Genomic DNA, 15936 nt, shown 5'->3' with positions numbered 1-15936 from the left:
ACACGGACTAGTCTGGTGGACATTTTAAACAACTTCCTCATTATGCAGATTTCGCGCCTTTTGTAATAATAGCATGTCCGGTTTTCGGTAACATTTTAGATAATTGTAAAATTCAAACAAAAATGCGAACGAAATGTCCAGTCGTCTATTAAAAATCGGTCATTTTCTGCGGGTTTTTTTTTTTTCCTTTTCTTTTTTTTTCTCCTTGTTTTCATTTAAGCGTGAGGCCGGTAGTCAGGTGACGCTGGCGTCAGCAGACTCCTCCTGTAGGGGAATCCCCTCAAACTCACGCGTGGATTTTGCTTTGGGTTTGAAAGAAGCCAGTTTTTATGCTGTGTTGTGTTTTTTGGCCCTTGCGTGAGTCACTCGGAACGCATCACCGCAAGACTCTTACAAGAGTAACGTGAAAACCGTTTGGGGGAGAGGAGGTCGGTGAAGTAAATTATTGCAAGGTAACAGAGAGACAATTGTGCTGATTCCTAATCTGTGAGAACATACTTTTTTTTTTACATTAATTGTTTGATTCGAAACTATTTCGTGCATTAAAATCGGGATTTAGAGTACAAGATTACTTTATGCGTGCAGATATTGTGATTATAACGAGCTGACCTCGATGCGATAAAAGCGGATTAAAAAATTTCGACTAAAACGAATGAATTAACAAGAGCGGAAACTCAGAGGCCCAACGGCGCTTTAAACGTTATCGTAACGTCAAGTCGTGAAGCAGGTTAACTAGCTAGCTAGCAGTCGAAAATGTTCAAATATGTTTTTAATGCAACACGTTAACATATTGTGTCTTTTTAATAAATCTGGCTTTGATGTCTGAATGGGTTTTTCTCTCTTGACTTTAACGGTGTCTGCAAATATGCGATTAGCTTGTAAAGCAAATTAGCTAACAGTTAGCTAAGCGGTATTTTCGAAACTTGGCTCATAGAAGAGCGCTTATGTGAATGTTTCCGTTGAGCGGTCACTTGATTTAAACCTGCCCTTAAAACTTTTCGCGATACTATTTACAAACGTGATTTGGTTGTTTAATTTGAAAGTTATCGCACTCAGTAAAGAGACAACGTCGCCGGCCGAACCGTTTTAAAAATCTCGAACGAGGTGTTGTATTTTCATTATATTTTCTCTCAAGTGCTGAGCTGACTGAAAGTTTTGTTATATCTGTAGTTTTGCGAATCTAAAACAAGCCATGGCAGAAAGTCAAGAATTTGCTGACCTGTGGGAGAGAAACCTCATGTAAGTTTGCAACAGAGACCCGGCTTTGGTCACATCTTCAGTTTTATGTGGGTGCAGGCAATATTATGTCAGGTCTCTGTAAGAATTTTTGTATTTATTTTTGGTTGGTCAAGATCTATTGAACTTGTCATTGTGCATCAGTACTCTGTTGTGTATATTGTGTGTGCTTTATTAGTTTAATGCTAAATTAATTCTCTTATCTCTCTCCCAATTTGTGTCTCAGTTCCACTCAAGAAGCCGGCACTTGCTGGGAATTGATCAGCGATGAGGTATTGTTAAAACAGCATGTATATGCACATACCCTCTGGTATTCATACTTGTTTTTCAGTGCTGGACTCTTATGTGTTTCAGCAGTATCTTCCAAGCTCCTTCGATCCCAATATTTTTGATAATGTGCTGACTGAACAGCCTCAGCCGTCCACCTCCCCTCCGTCCGCCTCTGTTCCTGTTGCCACTGATTATCCTGGGGAACATGGCTTCAAACTGGGGTTCCCGCAATCTGGCACCGCCAAGTCTGTGACCTGCACTGTAAGTTAAAAATACACACATACATCCATGCATACAGTACTCAACTTGCGTAAAATGTCGATCACCCATATGATTCCTCTAATCTCGTATTACTATACACTAGCATCCTAAATAAATGAAAAATCAGGTTGGGTAGTTTCAGATTATTGCTATTGGCTGTTCATATTCTGTTTGGAAATAAAAGGGTTTCTAGTTAGTGTAGATAAGTGTTAGTGGTAATATCTAGTTAAAAGTTAGTGACAGTTAGTAGAAAACTAACGTTATTATGTAGTAGTTCAAATATGTACATAGATGCATTTGTACCTGAGGTCATGTAGAGACTCAAATTGTCCTTTCTGGTGAGCGCTGAATAGGAATGCTGCCAGGATACGGCGAGACTTAATTCGTTCTCCATCATCTCCTTCGTTCCTGTCCTAAATAATACTTCAGAAATCCCATCTTTTGTGTATTCCCTGCTCAGGTGTAGAGAGCTTTTGTGGTCATTCAGCTTGTCAATCTAACATCTGGAGTGGGCAAATAAGAAATCGAATTTGGCAGTTTCTTATTGCATTGTCTGAAGACATGAATGGGCATGTTCTCATGTGGAGCGCCAAAAACTTCTCCGGTAGCGTTGGGGTTAAAAAAAAAAAAAAGTGCTGCCCCACCGCCTCCCACCCCTCACCAAGTCTTTTTTTCTATCTCTTTCATCTGTTGTACTTTTTTGGTACAGATCCTAATTTCTTAGCAAAACTAATTAGTTTATAATCCATGATGCCACACAACCCTACAGAAGCAATGGTTTGAACAATGGATAGAAGCAAATATGTAGATTCAAACTCAATAAAGTTACTAGAAATTCATCATATATCAGTTTGGAGAGGTTGCAGAAAGAAATGGCTGTGCATTTGGCTTACATTTACACTTGTACGTATTTAGTAGATTCTTTTATCCAGAGCGACTTACAGTGGAGAAAAATAATGCATTACACCGCCAATAACAGTCATTGTGTACAATGGCAGGTTTATTAGAAAGCTACATTTTGGGAAAAAGCTATAGCTTCTGTAGATTATCTGTGTATTTTAGTAAATATAGTTTAATACACACTCTCGTGTCCAGTATGTAGAAAGAGGTGTTGCTCTAAGATGGCAGCTTGGATGACTGCATTCCTTGTCAAAGAAGCTTTCACCTACTCCTCAGTGTACACTACCGTTTACATCAGTAATGAGTCATACGTCTAGCTTTGTCAGTCTCTGTTGTGTTTAGCCATCTAACATTATTAAATCTGACAGTACTTATATTTTACGTAGTCCTGTAATCTGTGAAATCTTTGTTAATTTTAGTTTTTGTTTTTTGGCTTTATTTGTATTTTTTGAGCAGCAGTTTTATTAGTAAGCTGTATCTGTGAAGTTTGAACATGTCTGAACTTGTCCTCATAGAGCAGTGGGGGAGGGGAGTGTCAGTTTTACAGAAACTGCAGTCTACAAGACTCAGAGCAGGGACGTTTGGCATCCAAAAATTCAGTGTAACCATTGGAGGGAGAAGTGCGTCCGGTAAAACAGAGTTTTAGAAAAGAGAGTAGAATTTTAGGCTGTTATAGTGCTAGATAGTCAAACTGGTGTGTTTCAGATCCTGTGAGAAACTACTTGACTGCACATGATCTGTATGGTAAGAGGACAATACAATTTCAAAAGCTCAAATTTAAATGTGATAAATTATATAATTTCTATAATATATACTATTTTAAAACTGATCAGTCTAATGATATATGTCTGAACTTAATTTTTTCAAGATATGTGAGCTTTTGTAGTAAAGCTTGAGACTTTTGTCACTTACAAATCTCTGTGTCCTTCTGTTTAATGTACTAGGTTAGATAAAACATTTGTTTTATTATAATTTTTATTGTATGTATTTTTTTCTGGAATAAGACAAATGCATTTTAAAAGTGTTCATTTAAAATGGTACAAATACTTCAAAATTAGCATGTTTATTGTTAAAGGCTGTGAATTTGCTTCACCTGTAGTGGTGGTGTTTTAAAGGAGATTTAAACTGACACACTGTCAGTCCATTAAAACCTCTCTTCAAGACGTCCACTTTAAAGCACCAAAATTCTAGTTAAAGTAGCTGACCTCACTGATCAACTAGTAGTCAGTTTTTGGACTGCTTGTTGATCATCTTAAGCCATCCGTTATATCAGTTAGCATTCTCTGTAACAAATGTTATGAACGTTCTGTTGACTTGTGTGATTACTACTAATACTAACTGCTGTGACGTATTAATATTTTTTTCAACATGTGACTTTTGTTTATATGAACCAAAAACATAAAGCACCTTTTCTTTCTCTCTGATTTCAGTACTCGCCTGATCTGAATAAGCTTTTTTGCCAATTGGCGAAAACTTGTCCAGTTCAGATGGTGGTGGAAGTTGCCCCTCCGCCGGGCTCGGTGATCAGAGCCACAGCCATTTATAAGAAGTCCGAACATGTGGCTGAGGTGGTCCGTCGATGTCCCCACCATGAGAGAACCCCAGATGGTGATGGTATAGACACGCTCTTTCTCATCCAATCTTACACCATTGTACAGGAAAACACTAGCTATACTGGTGCAAGTTCCACTAAAAGCAATTACCAAGCCTGTTTACTCCCTCCTCAGGATTGGCTCCTGCTGCTCACCTGATCCGAGTGGAAGGAAACTCGCGTGCTCTTTACAGGGAGGATGATGTCAACTCGAGGCACAGTGTGGTGGTTCCCTACGAAGCTCCTCAAGTCAGTCTCAGGATTTTGATCTATAAAAAGCAAAAAAATAATTTAATTGCAAATGTATTGATTTTTGTCTGTTGTAAGTTTCGTCATTGTAATGTCACTCTTTCCTGTGCTTTTTTTTTGCAGCTGGGAGCGGAGTTTACAACGGTGCTATACAACTTTATGTGCAACAGCAGTTGCATGGGTGGAATGAATCGCCGGCCCATCCTCACAATCATCACTCTGGAGACTCATGAGTGAGTCGTCCATCTTTGATTCCTCTTTTAGTGAATTGTATTCCAATGTGGATACCAAGGATCATCAAATCTGCTTTTACTCTTGTCTTGCAGCGGTCAGTTGCTGGGCCGCAGGTCTTTCGAGGTGCGTGTGTGCGCGTGCCCAGGCAGAGACAGAAAAACTGAGGAGAGCAACTTCAGGAAAGACCAGGAGACCAAAACCTTGAGCAAGACCCCCTCTGCTAATAAACGTAGTAAGTTTGCACGTGTGTGTATGAAATAAATTCAATTCGATTCCACATACACTGCTGAATAAAAGCATTAATTTCTTTCAAATGTCATAGTAATGTGAAACTGATCTGACAGGTTTGACGAAAGAGTCAGCTTCATCTGTGCCTCGACCTGAGGGCAGTAAAAAGGCCAAACTGAGTGGGAGCAGTGATGAAGAGGTGTATACCCTGCAGGTGATCATGCACCTTCCTGTGACTTTTTTTTTTATCATCCTCCTGTGATTTTCATGGAAATGGTAGTTGGTTTAATTGAGAGTGTGAAAGGTGCTAGTGTACTAATCTAGCTTGTGCTTTTTAAATGGTATTGTCTACTGCAAATATGCTTAGCTAAGACCTTTAACAAAGTGTAGTTTGTGGTTGTATGACTTTTAATATTAGCCTTCTCTTCATGCAGGTGAAGGGTAAAGAAAGATTTGAAATGTTGAAGAAGATTAACGACAGTTTGGAGTTGAGCGACGTGGTGCCTCCATCTGAAATTGACAAATACCGTCAGAAATTGTAAGTGGTGATATGCCACAACTACACCCTGCACAAAGGTCTTTTTTAGGGCTGTCACTAACAATTATTTTGGTAATCGGTCAATTATTCTGAGAATAATTTGTATAATGGGAAATTTTTTTTTGTAGTAATAAAAATAGATCTAAGCTGACTTAAAATACATATATAATAGCAACAAGGCAATAATAATTGGTTCAAATAAAATATCAAAAGCAAGTAACCATTTGCTTTTATTGAACAAAAGTATTAAAATACATAGCCTAATGTAATAGAACAATATAATCATAACTTATGTACATTATGTATTATATGGAATTCCTGCAGAGGGCGTCAACAGCCTGACGGTTGTTTTTAATACTTTACAGCTCGATAAAATCCTTGTTTAATAGTGACTAAACATTTAATTCAAAAGTCCTCTTGATCTTTAATATTTGGTCACTTCTTTATGATAGAAATGCTACAGCCACTGTCATTTCTTGAACAAGCGCATGTGGACATGCAAACTAAGAGCAAGGGTTTGAACTTCTATTTTGAAATTGTGATGAACATTTAATATATTTAGAAAGATAATGATGCAATCTCCTTTGTTGCCGTAAGTTTATAAATGATTTACCTTATAAATCTGAAAGAATGGTGCACATTGTTCGCAGACGAAAAATTGAGATTTACACGGTCCGTGCATGTAAATGATAACTGTTTGTGTGGAGCAGCACTTCCTGTGAACGGAGCCGCTCTGAGATGCTCGTAACCTACACGCATAAAAATAAAGCGTATATTAAACCCACAGCACATATATTTATTTAATTGATTTGCAACCTTTGTGAGTTTACAATATCACTATGCTTTATTATGATTTTAAATGGTTTAGTATTTCATGCAGCCTTAGAAGACGGTCTAATAAGGCTTTTCATGGATTCTCATCCTTAGAATGTGCCTTATCTGGTATTTTGCTGGTTAATCGACAAAGGCAAAATACAATCGGGGATTGTTTTTAATATATAGTCAAGTACTCAAATTTATTCAAGGAATCGTGACAGTCCTAAAGCAATTACACAATTGCTGTCAACAGAGCTCATTTGACACACACACACACACACACACATATATATATATATATATATATATATATATACATACACTATAATCTTTCATTCATGAATGATGATTTTCATTTAATTTATTGCTGATTTTTTTTTTTAGACTCACCAAGGGCAAGAAAGAGAAGGATGGCCAAACACCTGAGCCCAAAAGAGGCAAAAAACTAATGGTTAAAGATGAAAAAAGCGACTCCGATTAGGATGGCAGGATGCTGGGATGCCTTTCTTTTGCCTTTGTTTGACCAAAACAGTTTGTCATAGGGAGCATTTAGTGATTTGCTGATCCATGATCCCTCAGTCCTGTATGTCATGTTTTGTTTACTCCACTGGGACCTTTGTAAGTCAGCTGATTCAGAAGTGGTCTATATGAATGAGGTTTAACCGTGTGTGGGATTATTCCTGTTGTAGGTCAGTGCAGGTCACTTTCCTCCCAACACGTAGTGGTAAGGTTGTAAAATTGTCACTGACTTACTGGATGACCACTTTGTAAAAATTTTTTTTTTTTTTTTTTTAAGAAAAGAAGACCATTACTTGTTAGATAAAACCAGTATAAATGGTTACAAGCCAAATAACTAATAAAAATAACACACAAAAATAATTACACTTTGTTTTTGGAATCTTTTTTATTAGGTTCATTTCCGTTCATATTAATATGCAAATTCAATTGTCAAGAACTCAGGGCATGTTTGAGTCCCTCCTGGTAATCTTGATAATACTATGCTACTGTTCAAACTTAATGTATATTTTTATGCTGTTTTTTTCTTTACTGTATACAGTTATCTTTTATACATATACACACATGCATTTATTTGTAGCTGAGCTTTTTCTTTTTTTTTGTAAGAACGATTTTTTTAAAAATACATTCTTTTTAAAAAATCATTTGTGTCTTGATTTCTTTTCTGGTTCCAGCATTAATGCACCGCAACATTTTTACAGCATTATGACGCAGTAAAGTTTCTATGGTTTTAAATAATGAAGATAAGCTACCAAAAATTGCATGCATCTAAGATTCATAATAAAATTATTACATTGTAATAACATTAACTTAAAAAACATTGTTCTGTGTGTTACAACTATCAATTTGGAGATTGTAGTCAATCACTATGTGCTTGTATAGTATTATTATGAATCTCTTAAAGTATTCACTGTTTGCACTCCAAACAGCAAAGCTTCCGAAACCATCCTCGATACATAGTACCCTAAATTTAATAGGATGATTTAAAATCCCACCCACTAAGTGTACACACTTTATTTCCACAGTAGATGGTGCTATATTAAGCAAACTTGCATTATTGTTAATAACAATCGTGGGCTAGAAACAAATGCTTTTATGGATTATATATATACATTTTCTAAAAAAACATACTCCATTGTACATTTTGTGAATGGAGAATATCATTCAGAAGCATACCTTAAAAAATTATTTTAAGAATATTGATTTATCAAATTGTTGTTTGTCATGCTCCACAAGGACTAATTGACCTGTGCATTGTGCGCACAGCATTTAAAGATCACAAAACCTTGCACACATTGATGCCAGAGCGGTCTAAGGATATGCCAAATTTCATAATTTTCCATTAAAAGGGAACTCATGAAAATCCTCAGAATTTTGCAACTGTACTGAAGTTGAAATTTACAACCAAAACAACTTCACAGTATCCACAGGATCTCATCCTTTAGATCTAACAATTCTAATCATTTTATCCACCTTTCCAATCTGCTCTTGAGCCCGATTATTTGCAACTGTATTTGTATTTAAGCACTAAAGGGTGCTTATCTGTCCTCATTAGTCCCCTATTAAAACATTTGTCAAGTTAAAAGAATTGTACACTTTCACGAGAGGACGCCTCTGGTGTGACTTCTGTGGAGGACAGTGTGATGAGTGTGCGTCCATCCAGTGGTGCGAAAAGCGGGTACAACTTTTCACGGAAATTTGCGGTGAATGTAAAGATATGTGAGCGTGTCTCTACTTTATAGAAAGACACCTGTCCTTCTTCATAGTCCAGGTACACTCCCAGCTTTTTGGGCACAAGTGACAGCGGTAGCTCGGTCTCCGGCTTGGTGCATGCATAAAACTGCCGTGTGCTTCTCCATATTGTCCAGAAGCCCTCAGGGGGGTTCATGGGACCCCGGCCGTGCCTTTTGGAGGATGCAGTGGTCACTCCAATACGCCAGTAGCCATTGTTGGCAATATCAATTTCCCAATAGTACCGACCGGAAGTGAGCCCGTCCCAGCCCAGGACACACGGCCAGCTGTCGAAGCGCTGGGTACTGAAGGACACTTCAGTTTCATTCAGAGCTTCCTGTACCTTTCTCTTGTCATCAGAGAGCTGCAACCATGGGTGGTTTGTCATGGGGTCCAGTGTGATGTCCACTAAACAGGTGCAGAGATAAAATTGAAAAGCTTTCTTAAGCCAAAAGGAATTTCATTGGCAGCTGAATCATAAACGGCTGAATGAGTGATACCTGAAGCACTGCGGATCCATCTCCATACTATGGAAAATAGTGATAAACATTCTTACAACAGTGATATGATGAATGTAATTGCATTGTAGATGCTTTCCACATTAAATTGTGCACTGAACAAGATAAATGCAGAAATCAGTACCTGAGTTTGGAATGTACTTTGGTGTCTCTGTCAAAACAAATGTACAGTATGACAAAGTATGAGCACATGTCAAAATTGTTTATAATAATTTAAACTACCACTTTTTCCTAAAAGGAATATAATATAATTTGCCAAATCACCGTTTTAGTCTATTGAAGGATGCAAGTGAAGGTTTTACCTGTTTTCCAGGTACGCTGTTTGCTGAGGAGCCATAGCTGTGGAACAACACCCTAAAAAAACATTGTATGTAATACATACACATAAATATACTGCTTATATTACTAAATTACATTATTATATATTGTAGTACATATATGAGATAATGTTATATCCCTAATTTGTAACTGTCAATAAGAAGTGGTTAAGCTGAATATATTAAAAAAATTAATAAAATAAAAATAAATTGATATATAATATATAAACATCTGCATTTGTAATTATGCTGAAACCTAACCTCTGTTTATGTCTAGTATCTTCAAAAACACATTACCAACTTGGGGATGATCGTACCTGTCTATAAGCTGTGCCAAACTGTTTACACAAGTATCTCTTGATAATGATTGTTTGTCGATTCAGTTTATGGGTGTAAACTATGGACTCGAGTCAGTTTTTTTTATTTATTTTTTTATGTTTATTGATCTCTTTTCTAAAACTTGTACCTGCCTGTCCGGTTTCAGTAGAGACCAAGTTATGAATTCCAAAAAAGGCAACAGAGTCAAGATTTTCCTCTTCTTCAGTTCCAGCTGCTTCAGAAAATTGGCTAATTCTTGTCTCATCACACCACAGCGCTGTACATGGGGACATTTATTTGACTTGTATACACACATAATATATTGTATACAGATTTTGCACATTATTACATATGTCACATGGGGTCAAACCCACTGTCCTCACCTCCGACACAGTCTGTAGCTCTTTAGCCCATTCCATGATCTTCTGCTCCATATGCTTGGCAGAATCCACCTTGTTCTCTTTCTGCTCCCAAGATGCATCTCTTTCTTGTCGCCATGTGCCCTCACTAAACAACTATAGGAGGGAGAATATAAACAGATAAAATCTTTTTTCTTAATGAAAACAATGCATGATGTTTACACATAAGTATCTTATATCCATGAACTCACATCGTCAAATTTCTTGAGCTCCTGTGCCCACTCAAGGATGAGATTGCGGCATTGCTCCAGACTATGTGGCTCTGCATGCACACTGATATTTGGGCCTTCGTTTGCACTGGAACCAGGCTAAAACACACACACACACACACCGTCAATTATTACTGAATTCATGAGTTCACACTTACATATAATAAACTGAGTAAAGGTCATGCGTATTTGGCGTGCTGTCTGGGGAGAGTGCTCCGAGCTCGTTAATTACTCTCTTGCCCGGGGTACTCCCCCTGTCCGGGGAGAGGGGTCTGAGCTCTGCTTTTAGCCTGGACCCAGAGCACTCCCCCAAAGATGCTTTTAGCATGGGACAGCAGCCAGAGAGGTGTGTTGATAACCCCCCAAAATTTGCAAAGCTTAAGATTGGTGGGGTGCTAGAGGTCGCTTGTAGTACTACTGTAGTAATACTGTTGTGGCTTTAGAAGAGAAAGCTAGAGGGTCCTGCGGGAGCTGATACTGCTGCGGCAGAGGGGAAATACAGAAAAGGCTTCTACGGAAGCGGGCATCGCTGCGGCATCTGAAAGAGAATGTGACTTCTATGGAAGCGGGTACTGCTGCGGCACCTGAAAAGAAAAATCCTGTGGGAGTGGGTACTGCTACGCATCTGAAAAGAGAAAGTGGCTTCTGCGGAAGCGAGCACTGCTGCGGCAGTGTAAAATACAGACAAAAGCTCCTGCGGGAGCAGTCACTGCTGCGGCAGTGGGGAAATACAGACAAAGGCTGCTCGGGAGCGGGCACTGCTGCGGAAGTGGGGAAATATGTAAAAGACTCCTGCAGGAGCGGGCACTGCTGCGGCAGTGGGGAAATACAGACAAAGGCTTCTGCGGGAGCGTACACTGCTGCGGCAGTTGGGAAATACATATAACGGCTCCTGCAGGAGCAGACACTGCTGCGGCAGTGGGGAAATATATATAATGGCTCCTGCAGGAGCGGGCACTGCTGCGTCAGTGGGGAATACAGAAAAGGCTCTTGCGGGAGCGGACACTGCTGCGGCAGTGGGAAATACAGAAAAGGCTCCTGCGGGAGCAGACACTGCTGTGGCAGTGGGGAAATATATATAATGGCTCCTGCAAGAGCGGGCACTTCTGAGTCAGTGGGGAATACAGAAAAGGCTCCTGCTGGATCTAACAATGAGATAATGTTATATCCCTAATTTGTAACTGTCAATAAGAAGTGGTTAAGCTGAATATATTAAAAAAATTAATAAAATAAAAATAAATTGATATATAATATATAAACATCTGCATTTGTAATTATGCTGAAACCTAACCTCTGTTTATGTCTAGTATCTTCAAAAACACATTACCAACTTGGGGATGATCGTACCTGTCTATAAGCTGTGCCAAACTGTTTACACAAGTATCTCTTGATAATGATTGTTTGTCGATTCAGTTTATGGGTGTAAACTATGGACTCGAGTCAGTTTTTTTTATTTATTTTTTTATGTTTATTGATCTCTTTTCTAAAACTTGTACCTGCCTGTCCGGTTTCAGTAGAGACCAAGTTATGAATTCCAAAAAAGGCAACAGAGTCAAGATTTTCCTCTTCTTCAGTTCCAGCTGCTTCAGAAAATTGGCTAATTCTTGTCTCATCACACCACAGCGCTGTACATGGGGACATTTATTTGACTTGTATACACACATAATATATTGTATACAGATTTTGCACATTATTACATATGTCACATGGGGTCAAACCCACTGTCCTCACCTCCGACACAGTCTGTAGCTCTTTAGCCCATTCCATGATCTTCTGCTCCATATGCTTGGCAGAATCCACCTTGTTCTCTTTCTGCTCCCAAGATGCATCTCTTTCTTGTCGCCATGTGCCCTCACTAAACAACTATAGGAGGGAGAATATAAACAGATAAAATCTTTTTTCTTAATGAAAACAATGCATGATGTTTACACATAAGTATCTTATATCCATGAACTCACATCGTCAAATTTCTTGAGCTCCTGTGCCCACTCAAGGATGAGATTGCGGCATTGCTCCAGACTATGTGGCTCTGCATGCACACTGATATTTGGGCCTTCGTTTGCACTGGAACCAGGCTAAAACACACACACACACACACCGTCAATTATTACTGAATTCATGAGTTCACACTTACATATAATAAACTGAGTAAAGGTCATGCGTATTTGGCGTGCTGTCTGGGGAGAGTGCTCCGAGCTCGTTAATTACTCTCTTGCCCGGGGTACTCCCCCTGTCCGGGGAGAGGGGTCTGAGCTCTGCTTTTAGCCTGGACCCAGAGCACTCCCCCAAAGATGCTTTTAGCATGGGACAGCAGCCAGAGAGGTGTGTTGATAACCCCCCAAAATTTGCAAAGCTTAAGATTGGTGGGGTGCTAGAGGTCGCTTGTAGTACTACTGTAGTAATACTGTTGTGGCTTTAGAAGAGAAAGCTAGAGGGTCCTGCGGGAGCTGATACTGCTGCGGCAGAGGGGAAATACAGAAAAGGCTTCTACGGAAGCGGGCATCGCTGCGGCATCTGAAAGAGAATGTGACTTCTATGGAAGCGGGTACTGCTGCGGCACCTGAAAAGAAAAATCCTGTGGGAGTGGGTACTGCTACGCATCTGAAAAGAGAAAGTGGCTTCTGCGGAAGCGAGCACTGCTGCGGCAGTGTAAAATACAGACAAAAGCTCCTGCGGGAGCAGTCACTGCTGCGGCAGTGGGGAAATACAGACAAAGGCTTCTGCGGGAGCGTACACTGCTGCGGCAGTTGGGAAATACATATAACGGCTCCTGCAGGAGCAGACACTGCTGCGGCAGTGGGGAAATATATATAATGGCTCCTGCAGGAGCGGGCACTGCTGCGTCAGTGGGGAATACAGAAAAGGCTCTTGCGGGAGCGGACACTGCTGCGGCAGTGGGGAAATATATATAATGGCTCCTGCAGGAGCGGGCACTGCTGCGTCAGTGGGGAATACAGAAAAGGCTCTTGCGGGAGCGGACACTGCTGCGGCAGTGGGAAATACAGAAAAGGCTCCTGCGGGAGCAGACACTGCTGTGGCAGTGGGGAAATATATATAATGGCTCCTGCAAGAGCGGGCACTTCTGAGTCAGTGGGGAATACAGAAAAGGCTCCTGCTGGATCTAACACTGCTGCGGCAGTGGGGAAATACATATATAACGGCTCCTGCAGGAGCGGGCACTGCTGCGGCAGTGGGGAATACAGAAAAAGGCTCCTGCGGGAGCGGACACTGCTGCGGCAGTGGGGTAATACATATAACGGATCCTGCGGGAGCAGACACTGCTGCGTCAGTGGGGAATACAGAAAAGGCTCCTGCGGGAGCGGACACTGCTGCGGCAGTGGGGTAATACATATAACGGATCCTGCGGGAGCAGACACTGCTGCGTCAGTGGGGAATACAGAAAAGGCTCCTGCGGGAGCGGACACTGCTGCGGCAGTGGGGTAATACATATAACGGATCCTGCGGGAGCAGACACTGCTGCGTCAGTGGGGAATACAGAAAAGGCTCCTGCGGGAGCGGACACTGCTGCGGCAGTGGGGTAATACATATAACGGATCCTGCGGGAGCAGACACTGCTGCGTCAGTGGGGAATACAGAAAAGGCTCCTGCGGGAGCGGACACTGCTGCGGCAGTGGGGAATACAGAAAAGGCTCCTGTGGGAGCAGACACTGCTGCGGCAGTGAGGGAATTAGGTAAGGCTCCTGTGGGAGCGGGGTGCTGCTGGGATGGCTGGAGTGGGGATGGGCCATTATAAGGGAATTAGGTGATGTTAAAAGGGGTTAGCTATGGTGGTTCTGAAGTTTGAGTGTACAGGGATGTACTGACATTAAATGGGTCAGCCGATGAGGGTTCAGTGGGCTTCCTTAATGTGGGAGCGGTCTGATTGAATGTAGCTCTTGAAAGCTTCTGACGACCAGCCACCAAGTACTTGTATCTGCTGCTGGGAGAGGCCTTTTTGGGCCGCTGTGGTTGCCGTGCCAATTCGGAATGAATGGCTGGAAAAGTTATCAGCTGGGGTACTGGATAGGAGCAGAACGGACTTAAGGTGCTTTTGAAACCACAAAAATGAGTGACGGGGCGGTTGGAGTCGTATGTAAAAAGGGGGTTGGATGGGAGTTTAGACTGTGCTTTCCTGAGCTGGATGAAGGCTAGGAGGGCTTGGTATGGTAGTATGGGTGATTAGAGGTTGAAAATGAAAATGAAATGGCCTTTCTTGGTCTGGTTTGTTTTACTTTGCTTTATGAAGTAAGAGATGGTTTCGTCATCCAGCACCGCTAGATCGGAGATAGTGGGGTGGATGTTTGGGTTGAAGCTAGATGTGATAGCGAGCTCAGAGCATCTGAGAACACCAAAGAAAGCCAGGATGAACATGGTGTCAAGCGTGCGGGCGGTGTGAATGGAATGGTAACCTCTGCGGAGGGGGGAAATACATTTAGTCAATATTTTTAAGGTTATGGGTTGCCTGATGTCTGGGCGGATGGGATGGGCTCTTTGGAAACCTTTGATGAGTAGGGAGGTCTGTGAATTGGCTATCTGGGGTGAGGGTGAACCGTATAAGAGTTTGTGGAAAAATTGGATTCCGCTTAGATAACCTATAATGGAGCTGATTTGTAGGTTTTTGTTGATGTTGAGTTGAGAGATGAATGAGGTGATGGTGAGCAAGGAAAAGATGGGGAATGGAAGGTTGTAAGCAGAGTGAAATGCTTTAAAGCATTTCTATGGTTTACGGGAATATCAGTTCTGAATAGGGAGGTACTGGGGTCAGGAGCGGATCTGCCTCTGGTGACAACATTCTGAATTTCTGGAAGACAAAGCGAGAGAGAGAGTCAGCTATCTGGTTTTTGGACCCAGGAATGTGTTTTGCAGTTACGATGAATTGGTCGCAAGCCAAGATTCAAATCAGGCGTCTTAACAAAGGCATTAGGGCGGGTGATTGGGAACGGCCTTTATTGATGCAGTGCACGGTAGCCTCGTTGTCGCAGTGGATAATGATGCTGGTGGCGGACCACTCCTTACCCCACAAAAGAGCTGCAATGATTAAAGGATATAGCTCGAATGTGGTAAATCTAGCAGCTGGGGGGGCCACGTAGATGCGAACAAGCGGCCTTGATAAAATCCTCCCAAACCGACGGAGGGGGCGGCATCAGTAAATAATTGGATATCAACTGGAGAAGAAATCAGGTTGTTGTAAAAGGATAGGCCGTTCCACTGTTTGAGAAAGGATATCCATAAGCTGAGCTCATTGCAGCATGAGTCAATTAGAGATATTCGATCCTCTAGTGCGTGGGCGGAGGACGCGAGAGAGAGGAGATGAAAAATAAAAGGGGGCCCTGATGCGCATTTCGAAATTTAAGTGGCCGAGAATGGATAGCAGTTTGCTTTTGGAGCAGCTTGGGTTGGCTAAGAGAGTGGAAGCTACCAGAATCGTCCTGTCGATTTTTTTCTTTGGGTAGAGAAGCCTGGAATTTTTGATAATCTAAATTGATACCCAGAAATTGGATGGAAGTACTTGGGCCTGTGGTTTTGTCTTGGGCGAGAGGAATCCAGAGCTCTGCAAAAATCTTTTTGGGTTGTCAAGAGATGTG

At 41.2% G+C, this 15936-nt stretch overlaps 2 protein-coding genes across 3 annotated transcripts; one reads left to right on the top strand and one right to left on the bottom strand.

The window, feature by feature from the left end:
• Positions 1 to 205: 205 nt before the first annotated feature.
• On the top strand, positions 206 to 6819 carry tp53 (tumor protein p53). 2 transcript variants are annotated; one of them, XM_016291694.1, is made up of 11 exons: positions 206 to 452; positions 1171 to 1239; positions 1463 to 1508; positions 1591 to 1767; positions 4098 to 4281; positions 4395 to 4507; positions 4631 to 4740; positions 4834 to 4973; positions 5086 to 5183; positions 5404 to 5507; positions 6708 to 6819. In XM_016291694.1, exons 2-11 carry the CDS (start codon positions 1193 to 1195, stop codon positions 6802 to 6804), a joined length of 1116 nt encoding a protein of 371 aa, XP_016147180.1. In that variant the 5' UTR covers positions 206 to 452; positions 1171 to 1192; the 3' UTR covers positions 6805 to 6819. The 2 variants fall into 2 exon arrangements, with proteins under 2 accessions (XP_016147180.1, XP_016147181.1); XM_016291695.1 differs by having other exon boundaries at positions 209 to 452; positions 1594 to 1767.
• A 1599-nt stretch (positions 6820 to 8418) lies between these two features.
• LOC107599968 (zinc-binding protein A33-like) lies at positions 8419 to 14722 on the bottom strand. Its single transcript, XM_016291722.1, has 10 exons — positions 14584 to 14722; positions 12310 to 12380; positions 12083 to 12214; positions 10334 to 10450; positions 10107 to 10238; positions 9872 to 10000; positions 9391 to 9442; positions 9213 to 9239; positions 9071 to 9097; positions 8419 to 8978 (listed from the first exon to the last, which is right to left on the bottom strand). Exons 1-10 carry the CDS (start codon positions 14720 to 14722, stop codon positions 8419 to 8421), a joined length of 1386 nt encoding a protein of 461 aa, XP_016147208.1.
• Between the last annotated feature and the right edge of the window lie 1214 nt (positions 14723 to 15936).

The sequence above is a fragment of the Sinocyclocheilus grahami genome, unplaced genomic scaffold (assembly GCF_001515645.1).
Source record: "Sinocyclocheilus grahami isolate Dianchi unplaced genomic scaffold, SAMN03320097.WGS_v1.1 scaffold275.1, whole genome shotgun sequence".
In the NCBI taxonomy this organism is placed as follows: Eukaryota; Metazoa; Chordata; class Actinopteri; order Cypriniformes; family Cyprinidae; genus Sinocyclocheilus; species Sinocyclocheilus grahami.
Note: the sequence above shows the minus strand (reverse complement) of the source record. Positions and strands in the feature narration are given on the sequence as shown.

Coding starts and splice junctions, on each gene's coding strand:
- tp53 (XM_016291694.1), top strand. CDS start 1,193: ATGGCAGAAAGTCAAGAATTTGCTGACCTGTGGGAGAGAAACCTCAT. Junction 1,509..1,590: donor GGGAATTGATCAGCGATGAG/GTATTGTTAAAA, acceptor TATGTGTTTCAG/CAGTATCTTCCAAGCTCCTT. Junction 1,768..4,097: donor CCAAGTCTGTGACCTGCACT/GTAAGTTAAAAA, acceptor CTCTGATTTCAG/TACTCGCCTGATCTGAATAA.
- LOC107599968 (XM_016291722.1), bottom strand. CDS start 14,722: ATGTTCATCCTGGCTTTCTTTGGTGTTCTCAGATGCTCTGAGCTCGCT. Junction 10,451..12,082: donor AGCTACAGACTGTGTCGGAG/GTGAGGACAGTG, acceptor TGTGTGTTTTAG/CCTGGTTCCAGTGCAAACGA. Junction 9,443..9,871: donor TACTGAAACCGGACAGGCAG/GTACAAGTTTTA, acceptor ATGTTTTTTTAG/GGTGTTGTTCCACAGCTATG.